An 11,963-nucleotide genomic window follows, 5' to 3' on the forward strand; every position below is an offset into this window, starting at 1 on the left:
ACAAAAAATAACAGAAAATTGGAAATAATGGGATAAAGAAGATAAAATAAGATACACAAAAACCAATCAGCAAAATGAAGTAGATATTTCATTTTCAGTAATTACCTTAAATGCAAATGGTCTAAACTGCCCATTCAAAAGACAGAGAATGACAGAACGGTTTTTTAAAAAAAGAAAACATGATTCATCATTATGCTGCCTACGAGAAACACCTTAGACACAAAGATACAAACACAGTGATAGTAAAAGAATGGAAAAGAATATTCCATGCAACTAATGACCAAAAAAGAGCAGAAGTGGCCAAACTGATATCAGATAAAATAGACTATAAATCAGAACCTGTTATAAGAGATAAAGAAGGATATTACATAATAATATGAGTGTCAGGCTGTGTTCTCTAGAAAAGCAAAACCAGTGAACCATCTAGATAGACAGACAGAGAGAGAGATTTATATCAAGGAAATGGCTCACACAGTTGTAGAAGCTGGAAAGTCCCACATACGTGGGTCAAACTGGAGGCTTCTCCTGACTCAAGTAGCTGCAGGGGCTGGGGAACCCAAGATCAGCAGGTCAGAAAACAGGCCTCTGGCTCACAGACTGCAGAGGCTGACGAATCCCAAGATGAGCAGGTAAGCTGTTGGCTCAAGTCCCAAGAACTGGAAGTGAGATGAATGGGAGCTAGCTGCAGGGTCCAGAGTGAGCAAAAGCCCAAGAGACTTGCCAGAAAGATCACCTATATTGGATGAAGGCCACACTTCCAAGGAAATTCCCTTTCAACTGATTGGCTGCTCACAGCAGATTCCATCATGGAGGTGATCACATTATATCAGATCTCATCATGGAAGTGATTGCATCATTACATGACTACATCATTACAAACTACATCATAACTGCCAAACCACTGAGAATCACGGCCCAGCTAAGTTCACACACAACTTTAATGATCACAAGGGTCAATTCATCAAGAAGACATACCAGCTATAAATATATATGCACCTAACACAAGTGCTATAAAATATATGAAACAAATGTGGACTGATATGAAAGGTGTAATAGACAACTCCACAATAATAGTTGGGGACATCAATACACCACTTTCAATTTGAGACAGAACATCTAAAAGAAGATCAGTAAGGACATAGAGGACCTAAATAATACTATAATCCAACTAGACCTAACAGACATATATGGAACACTCCTCTCATCATCAGAATAATACACGTTTTTCTCCTGTGCACATGGATCATTTTCAAGAACAGATCATATGGTAGGGCACAAAACAAATCTCAACAAACTTAAAAAGATTGAAATTATACACAGTATCTTCTCTGACAACAAAGGAATAATATTAGAAACTAATAACAGAAGGAAAACTAGAAAACACATAAATTCAAAGAAATTGAACAATGCACTATTAAATAACTATTGTGTCAAGGAAGAAATCAAGAGTGATATAAAAAATACCTGAGACAAATGAAAATGAAAATACATCATACCAAAACCTACCGGATGCAGTGAAGAGAGTCCTCAGAGGAAAATTTATAGCAACAAATGTCTACATTAAAAAAGAAGAATATTTTTAAATAGTCTTTTTCTACAGCTTGAGGAACAAGAAAAAGAAGAGCAAACTAAACCGAAAGCTACTAGAGGAAAAGAAATAATAAAGATCAGAGCAGAAATAAAACAGAGAACAGGAAAACACTAGAGAGAATCAACAAATCCAGAAGTTGGTTCTTTGAAAAGATCAATATAATTGACAAACCCTTGGTAGGCTGTGAAAGAAACAAAGAGAGAAGATGTATAACCAAAATAAAAAATGAAAGCAGAGACATTACAATGACCCAACTGAAGTAAAAATGATCATAATACTATGAACAACTATACTCCAAAAAAAAATTGATAATTTTGATGAAATGGACAAATTCCTAAAGACACATAACCTACTTAAACTGACTCAAAAGGAAATAGAAAACCTCAACAGACCCATAACAAATGAAGAAAGTGAATCAATAATAAAAAGCTTTGCAATAAAGAAAAGTCCAGGACCAGATGGTTTCACTGGGGAATTCTATCAAACATTTAGAGAACTGACACTAATTCTGTTCGAACTTTTCCAAAAAACAGTGGAATAAGGAATACTTTCTGTTTCTATGAAGCCAACATAACCCAGGTGGCAAAATCAGACAAAGACACTGCAAGAAAGCTGCAGACCAACATCCCTTATAAATAAAGATGCCAAAATTTTCAGCAAAATACTAGCAAACAGAATCTAACAGCATGTTGACAGAATTATACATCATGATCAACTGGAATTTATTCAGGAATGCAAGATTCATTCAACATTAGAAAATTAGTCAATGTAATACACAACATTAATAGAACAAAGGAAAAGAATCACATGATCATCTCAACTGATACAGAAATGGCATTTGATAAAATCCAGTCCCCTTTCTTGATATAAACTCTTGACGAGATAGGGATAAAAGGAAAGTTCATCAGTATGATTAAGAGCATTTATGAAAAACCAACAGCCAATATAGTTATTGAAGATAGATTGAGAAGTTCCCCTTGAAAATGGGAACAAGGCAAGGATGTCCACTCTCACCACTCTTATTTAATATTGTACAAGAAGTCCTAGCCAGAGCAATATGGCAAGAAAAGGAAATAAAAGGTAGTGAAATTGGAAAGGAAAAGGTAAAACTGTGCTTATTCACAGACGACATGATCCTATATATAGAAAATCCCAAAGAATCTACTAAAAAGCTTCTAGAACTAATAGAGGAATTTAGCAAAGTTGAAGGATACAAGGTCAACACACAAAAATTAGTTGAGTTTCTATACAGCAGTAATGAGAAACCTGAAAAGGAGATTAAGAAAAGAACTCTATTTACAATAGCATCTAAGAGAATAAAATATCTAGGAATAAATTTACCCAGGGATGTGAAAGACTTATACAATGAAAATTATATAAAAAAAAAAAAACTGCTGAAAGAGACTAAAGAAGACCTAAATAGATGGAAATATGCTCTGTGCTCATGCATTGGAAGACTTAATATAGTCAAGATGTCAATATTACCCAAAACGACGTATAGATACAACCCAGTCAAGATCAAATTTCCAACAGCATTCTTTAGAAATGGAAAAACTAATCCTCAGTTTTATATGGGAAGATAAGAGACCCCAACACCAAAGCAATCCTGAAGAACAAAGTAGGAGGCCTCACGCTTACTGACATCAAAACATATTACACAGCTACAGTAATCAAAACAGCCTGGTTCCGGTTTAATGATAGACACATAGACCAATGAAAAAGAATAATAAATCCAGAAATAAATCCAAACATCTATGGTTGACCTATTTCTGACAAAGGAGCAAAATCCATTCTATGGAGAAGGAACAGTTTCTTCAACAAATGGTGCTGGCAAAACTGGATTTGCACATGTAGAAAAATGAAACAAGATCCATACAGGACACCATACATAAAATCTAATTTAAAACGGATCAAGGACCTAAACGTTAAATCTAAAACCATAAAATCCTTGGAAGAAAATACAGGTGCGATGCTTTGGGACTGAATTTTTTTTCAATGACAAATTATCAAAAACAACAATGAATGCATTAGTAACAGGAAACAAAATAGATTCATCAAAAGGTTTTATCAAAAGAGTAAAGAGACAACCTACAGACTGGGAAAAAAATCTTTGGGAATGATATAACTGATAAGGATCTAATATCTAAAATATGTAGAAAACTTATACAGCTTAACAACAAAAAGACAAATAACTCAATCAGAAACTCAGCAAAGAGCATGAACAAACACTTCACCAAAGAGGATATTCAAGTGGCCAACAGACACATAAAAAGTTGTTCAACATCATTAGCCATCTGAGAAATGCAAATCACAACCACAATGAGATACCATTTCACTCCCACTAGGATGGTGTTATGAGTTGAAATACATCACCCAAAAATATTTGTTGTAAATCCTGAAGTCTATCACTGTGGTTATAATTCCATTTCATAATGGGTTGTCTTTGTTATGTTAATCAGGCAAGATTAGTGTAGGCTGTATCTTCAGTCAGTCTCTTTTGAGATATAAAAGAGACTAAACAAGCAAGAAGAAGAGATGGGGGAAGAGAGATGCCAAGCCACATGAAGATTGCCCAGGAGCAGAAGCTCAGAAGAGACAAGGACCTTCCTCCATAGCAAACTGAGAGAAAGCCTTCCCCTAGTGCTGGTGTCCTGAATTCGGATTTCTAGCCTCTTAAACTGTGAGAAAATAAATTTTTGTTTGTTAAAGTCATTCATTTGTTGTAATTCTGTTGTAGCAGCACTAGATAACTAAGACAGATGGCTAAGATTTGAAAAAAAGAAGCAAAAACAGAAAATAACAAGTGTTGGAGGGGTTGTGAAGAAAGTAGAACCCTCATATACTGCTGGTGGGAATGCAAAATGGTACAGCCATTGTGGAAAATGGTCTGGAATTTCCTCAAAAACTAGAGGTAGAGCTTCCATATGACCCTGCAGTTCCACTCCTAGGTGTATACCCTAGGGATCTAATAGAAGTGACACGAGCAGACATATGCACACCTATGTTCATTGCAGCACTATTCACAATAGCAAATAGACGGACACAACCTAAGTGCCCATCAACGGATGAATACATAAGTAAAATGTGGTACATACATGTAATGGAACACCATTCAGTGATAAAGAAAAATGAGTTCCCCAAGCATCTTGGAAGGTGGATGAACCTGGAGGAAATTATGTTGAGCAAAATAAGGCAATCACAAAAAATAAAAAAAATATTGTATTTCATCACTTTTATGAAATGACATGAACAGGTAAATATGCAGAAACTAATGCTCATTATTGGTTACCAGGGATGGGAGGAGGGAAGGGAGAGCTGGATTCACTCTCTAGACAAACCAGAAAAACCAACCCGTTGTCGTCCGGTTGATTCTGACTCATAGCGACCCTACTCTCTAGACAGTACATGTTATTTTTGATGATAGGAAAGGTAACACCAAATGAAGGTGAAGTGTACACAGCTTTATGAAGGTTAACAATGTCAATAAAATGTACACAAGGGGAAAAAAAAACCTGTTGGTAATTACTATGACACAGATCATTTTGAAACAACAACAAAAACAACCAAAAAATATATGTGAGGGTATATATTTATGTTTGCAGGCATATATGTGTATAAGTATCTATATGTGAGTCTACATGTGTGTATATATAGGTATATTGATATGAATCTATGTGACTGTATGCACAAGTATCCATATATAATAAAATACATAGCGGGGAACAGTTATGAATACTTCTTAGATACAATCAAACACCTCATGGAATTGATTTTCTGGGTTTGAAAGATTAAGACCATAGTCTTGTGGAACATCTTGGTCAATTGGCATAATATTGTTCATAAAGTTATGTTCTACATCCTAGTTTGGTGAGTAGTGTCTGGGTCTTAAAAGCTTGCGAGCTATCATTTAAGATACAACTATTGGTCTCTACCAGTTCAGAGCAAAAGAGAAAGAAGGAAACAAAAGACTCAAAGAAGAAACTAGTTTACAGGACAAATAGTCTACACAAACCATGACCTCATCTACCCTGAGACCAGAAGACCTAGATGGTGCTGACTACCATTACGGACCGTTCTAATCAGGGCCACAATAGTTGGACCCTGATAAAATGGGAGAAAACATGGAACAGAACCTCAAAGTCCTTAAAAAAAAAAAAAGACTTACTTGACTGATTGAGACTGGAGGGCTCCCCAAGACTATTGCCCTAAGATACTTTTCAGACTTTGAACCGAAACTAACCCCTGAGGTCACCTTGTAGCTAAATAACACATTGGCTCACAAAATAATGAATATCACCTATAAGTACTGTGCTTCCTTAAAAAAATCACCTATATGAAACAAAATGGTCAACAATTATTTTAAAACAAAGATGGAGAATGTGAGGAGGCACGGGAACTAGATTACTGGAAATGAAACAACCAGAAGGAAATAATGAGAATGTTCACACATTGTGAAGAATGGAACCAGTGTCACTGAAAAATTTGTGTAGAAATTGTTGAATGGGAACCTCAGTTGCTGTGTGAACCTTCACCAAAAACACAATAAAATATTTCTTTAAAAAAGAATTCAATGGATAAAGGACAGCTTTTTCAACAAATAATACTGGAGCAAAGGAGCATCCATCAGCAGAAAAATGGAACCTCAATGTATACTTTACATCTTATACAAAAGTTAACTGAATTTATCAGAGAGTTAAGTGCAAGACATAAAACTAAAAACTTTTGGAAAATATGAGAAAACCTTTGTGACACAGAGCATGTTGAATAATTCTTAGACTTGAGACAAAAAGCACAATCCATAAAATTAAAAATTGATAAACTGGACTTCACTAAAATTAAAAACTTTTGCTTTGTGAAAGATTTGAAAAAGAGGATCAAAAGACAGGTTATGCACTGGGAGAAATATTGGCAAAACACATACCATTTTAAGGACCTATATCTAGAATATATGAAGAAGACTCAAAAATAAACATTAAAAAAAATCCGGTTGGAAAATAAAGAGATATTTCACCGAAGAGTACATTCACATAGTAAATAAGTACATGAAAAAATGTTCAATATCAGTAGCTATTAGGGAAAATGCAAATGCAAAATGAGATATCACTATACATTTATAAGAATGTCTAAAAGAAAAATAGTGACAATGCTCTATGTTGGTAACTACGTAGAGAGAGTAAATCTTCACACATTGCTGTTATAATGCAATGAAAAAAATGGGTTAAACACATGAAGATATCATGATGACAAATAAGCACTCAACAAGATGTTCAACATCACTAGACATTAAAAAATGCAAATTAAGATCACAACAAAATATCTATACCAGCAAACAAACTTGTTGCTGTCGAGTCCATCCCAACTCATAGTGAACCCTATAGGACAGAGGCGAACTGCTCCATAGGGTTTCCAAGGAACGGCTGGTAGATTCGAACTGCCGACCTTTTAGTTAGCAGCCTGAGCTCTTAACCACTCACTGAGCCACAAGGGCTCTATTAGAACAACTAACTGTTCTAACAGAACAATTAAAAATAGCTAGTTGTTCTGTTGCTAGGAGCCATCAAGTCGGTTCCAACTCACAGCGACAGTATGTACAACATAACGAAACACTGCCTGGTCCTGCAAAATCCTCAAAACCCATGTGCTTACAAATGGGTAAGTTAGTCAAAGGGTGGAAAACAGAAGATGAAACTGGAATGTTTAAAAAGATTATATGTTTATCTGAATGTACTATAATCGTCTGACTGAAGAATGTTTTCCCTACATGGTGTTGTAAAACAAACCTGAATGTATAATGTGGAAATGAATATTGGGTACTGTTAAAAAACAGAGAGCATGTAACTCTGCCCTTCAAGCAATACTTGACTGGATATGCTAAAAAGGGAAATAGTAAATGGGGGCTTATGCCAAAAGCCTGTGAGATTAGATTTGCTTTTCAGAGTATCACGATGACTGAAGGCTCAACTGAACAAAGAGCTGCTTGGTGAACAAACAGTAAAATGATGTTTGTGTGGGGCACAGCCTTATGGAATCTGAAGGGTGTGTTGAATAGGACACATCAGTGTCCATCAGAAGAACCCCCTTCCAGGATTGGAAATTAATGCCAACCGGTAAGTATATAGCGTGGTATGCTCACTTGAGGTAACCACCTGGGTCCACAAGATGAATGGAAGTGAGGGAGATACAGCAATGAAGAGATGGACTGAGTTTGGACATGTTCCTTTGGCACTCGTTAACCTAGCCCTGAGTTGCTAGGAATGAGGGAGAGAGAGAAGGGGCTGGCTGGTCTGAAGTGCAGGGAGTTGTGAGGACTCCCAAGCCTATGGCTGGAACCCATTGACCTAGCCCACAGTGGCTAGGGATGAGCTGACCCTGACTGAATGGGGATGAATATGAGCTGACATTGACTGAATGAGGATAAGATGACCTGGTCCAGACTATAGAGGGAAGAGAAAGAGAGACGTTTGACACCACGTGTTGGTGTAGATTGCTGCAAACCGATGACTTGCCCTGGACTGGGCTTTGCTTATGGATGCTGTCACTCAAAGTTCTAACCAGAACAGAAGATTCTTCAAAGGAACATGCTTTTCTCCTCAGAGTACTGATTTGATACTACTTCTGCTACCATTTTACACAGATCAAGAAAAATATTTGACATGTTCATATCTACAACTCTGAAAACCTACTAGTAAGAAATAAAAAGCAACAATATATTCCTAGATATTAAGCTATAGATGTGTTCATCATAAAATTAATCTTACCACGAAAAAATGGGAACCATTTTAAACATACCTCAAGGGACTTGTTTGCAGAACTTAGAGTTTATTCATATGAGATAGTATCTTATGTAACAACAGGATTATAGGGAACTGTTTTATGATTTAGAAAGATGGTCGAGAACTGTTATAGTAAAACTAACCCCCAATGAAGCAATGCATATTTTATTACATATATAAAGGTGTATATATATATATGTTTATTTATTAAATATATATTTTATGAAGTAGTGGTATTAGGAGTGGTAATAGGATTTCTATTTTCTTTTTTTACATTAACAATTTTGTAAAATATTTTCTATTATAATCATGCACAATTTGTATACAAATAAATGGTTAAAATAAATAAAAACAAGAAAGCTCCCGTTTCCCTGAAAATATTGGGAAAGTGCAGAAATGATTGTAATGCCAAGTGCAGAAAATCATCAAAGTATCAGGGTCCTCTCAAAATATTTGTGTACCTTAAAAAGATATTATAAATAGGTGCTATTAAAAATGAGAAAGTCATACATATATACACATATATGTGTATATATATAAAATCTCCCTCTATCTAGCTATCAATACTCTGGAATATTAACAGCCAGACAATATATTTTTAAAGTATCTTTAATGACATGAAGTGGAATGTATGTATAATATATATATATATATTTATACACAAACTTATGTGTGAAAAAGCAGATATAAAAACAGTATGTACATTATAATACACATATATGACACGTGCATAAGAAAAATACTGGAGAGGTACAGACAAAAACATTTCAGGTAATTCGTGGAAAATAGTGGACAGGTACAGATGAAAACGTTTCAAGAAGGTATGAGTGGCCATCAGCATTGATTACCGGTGACATTAATTTTTCTCTGTTGACTTCTCTGCTTTGTGTTTTTTCCTGCTGAAGCTGAATTATCTTTCCTACAATAGAGAGGAGGGCAGAGAGTGGGGAGAGGGGGATGGGGAGATAAACAGTGTTTAAATTCAGCAAAACAGCCAAGGACAGTGAAATACCATTTGCAGGCCCCGCGCACACGTACACACAAACACACTAACATCAGTTACAGGAACTAAGAAATTATGCTGGAGAAATGGACATACTTTTTTTTAACTAGCTGCTCTGGCTGGCATGAATGAAAATCAGTGCAATGTTACGGAGGGTGTCATTTGGCAACATACAGGAAATGTATGTCTTTAAAATGTTCTTATGTGCTGTCCACAGTGGAGACCATCCGACCACCTGGGAATGCTAGCAAAGATTTGGCTTGACAAGGAAGTATTCACTCATCAGAGTATGCAGCGTTGGTTTTAAAAACAGGGAAGAACTAGGCATCACCTGAATGTCCAGCAATGTGCAAATAATTACAGAAAATTTAAGGTCCATGGATACACTGGAGCACTCTGCAGGCACTGAAGATGACGTTTTGGAAGCCTGTTGAATAACACGGAAAGAAGTTCAATGGATTGATTTTTGTTTGGTTTTAGTTTCTGAAAAAGCAGGTTAAGAAACACCACATACATGAACCATTCTACAACTGTGTGTTAAAAGGGAGGGTGGGATGTGGGTGAGGAAGGGAGAGAGAGGGAGAGAAGAGAGCCTGGAAAAACAGCACACCAAAAAGGTAAAAGTGGTTGTCTCTGGGTAGTAGGAGGATGGGGAGCAATTGCTCTCTTGGTTTTCCCCTCATCTGATTTCCTTCTCCTTTCAGATGTTTCTACCATGAAATTGTATCACCTGTGCAGTAAACAAAGAGAGAAATTGCTTTTAAACCAAATCACAAGGAAAAGAGGCAACCTTTAACCCATCAAATGGCAAAGATTAGCAAGATTATTCACAAGGGGGAAGGGAAGTGGAGAGGGGCAGAGAGGGGCAGGGCGGGGAGAGAGCAACAGAGCAGACTTGAGAAGGGTGGGGTAGGGCTAGGCCAAGCTTGGAGGAGCAGGGCTGAGAGGACAGGGGAGGAAGGGGAGTAGAGGGGACTAGAGGGGGCTGGGAGGAGAGAATAGGAGCAGAGAGGAGAGGAGTGGAGTGGGGCGGGGCCAGGAAGAGAGGCGACAAGAGAAGGAGAGGGGCAGTGAGGGGCAGAACTGCGAGGAACTTAGCAGAGAGAAACCAGAAAGAGAGGGAGGGGAGGGGAGGGGAGTTGTAAACCAGGTGAGATCCAGGGTTTGGCTCTGCTGGCTTGCTCCCTGTCTCCTGGGATGTCTTCATCGCAAGGTGGCCTCCTCATCCGTGTCTTCCTCGAAATCCTTGACCTCAGCACTGGTGGACTGTCTGGCCCAGGCTCCCCTTTCGGCCTCTCTTTCTTTATGCGACTTGAATCTCCCAACGAAAATTTTGCGGTAGTTCAGGAACATGCCATTCATCGCGTCTATGGCCCGCTCAGCGGACTCCTGCTCCTGGAAGTGCACGAACCCGTAGCCCTTGGGCCCCTTCTCATCGCAGGCCACTTTGCAGGAGAGGATGTTGCCAAACGCTGAGAAGATGTTGTACAGCGCTTTGTTGTCGATGGTCTTCCCCAGGTTCTTGATGAAGACGTTGCCCACCCCGCTCTTGCGGAGCGAGGGGTCTCGCTGGGACCACATGATGCGCACGGGCCTGCCCTTGATGACATCAAAGTTCAGGGTCTCCAAGGCCCGCTTGGCGTCCACCGGTTGCTGGTAGTTAACATACGCATAGCCCAACGAGCGGCGGGTGATCTTGTCCCTGCAAATGCGGATGGAGAGGATGGGCCCGGCCGGGCTGAACTTCTCGTACAGCATTGCCTCGGTCACCTCAGGATGCAGGTCGCCCACGTACAATGAGGCCATGGGGAAGTCGGGGTTCCCCTCGGTGCTCCCGCCCTTGTCTGCATCCACATTTGCATTGTCGGCCGCCGCCGCCGCCACCGCCGCCGCCGCTACCGCAGCCGCCACCTCGGCATCTGCATCCGCATCCGTATCCGCATCCGCCTCTGCCAAGGGGGGCGCCGCAGCCTCTGCAGCAGCGGCGGCTTTGGCCGCACCGGCCTGTGCCACCGCCACTGCCACCAGGGAGGCCTCCACCTCCTCCCCTGCCAAGGCGGCCGCCGCCTCCTCCAGGGTGGCCTCCGCCGCTGCCTCCTCTACGGGGGCCTCGGCCTCCACCTCGGCCTCCACCTCAGCCTCCACCTCCGCTTCCGCCTCAGCCACCGAGGCCTCCGCCACCGCCTCAGCCACGGTTGCCGCCGCAGCCTCCGCTGCAGCCGCTGCCGCCACCGCAGCCGCCACTGTCGCCGCCGTCGCCACGGTCGCCGTTGCCGCCGGGCCGCTGCCGCGACCTCCCTTTCTGCGAGCTGGGGGGAAGAGAGGCGGGGGAGGGCGAGTGGGAGCTGGAACCCGGCGGGGACGCGAGCGGGAGCCGGGGCAGAGGACCCGGGGCCAGCCGAGCTGGCGAGCCCAAGTCACCTGGGATGGCGAGCACTGCCGGGAGCGCGTTGGTCGGAGTCGCTGCAGCCTGCAGCCTGCAGCCTGCTGCTGCTGCCGCCGCTTGGTCGTGGGCCAGCGTGCGGGGCGCGGGCGGACGGCGTGTGGTGGGGGGCTGGGGGTGTTGGCGTCTGTGGTCCGGGCAGCTGGAAAGGCT

At 40.4% G+C, this 11,963-nt stretch overlaps 1 protein-coding gene across 1 annotated transcript; it reads right to left on the reverse strand.

Moving 5' to 3' along the window:
* Nucleotides 1-10,570: 10,570 nt before the first annotated feature.
* On the reverse strand, nt 10,571-11,188 carry LOC101345217 (polyadenylate-binding protein 1-like 2). Its single transcript, XM_004380156.2, has one exon. The coding sequence runs from the start codon at nt 11,171-11,173 to the stop codon at nt 10,571-10,573; it is 603 nt and encodes a 200-aa protein (XP_004380213.1). The 5' UTR covers nt 11,174-11,188.
* Nucleotides 11,189-11,963: the final 775 nt, after the last annotated feature.

Source organism: Trichechus manatus, unplaced genomic scaffold, assembly GCF_000243295.1.
Source record: "Trichechus manatus latirostris isolate Lorelei unplaced genomic scaffold, TriManLat1.0 scaffold00070, whole genome shotgun sequence".
Classification (NCBI taxonomy): domain Eukaryota; kingdom Metazoa; phylum Chordata; class Mammalia; order Sirenia; family Trichechidae; genus Trichechus; species Trichechus manatus.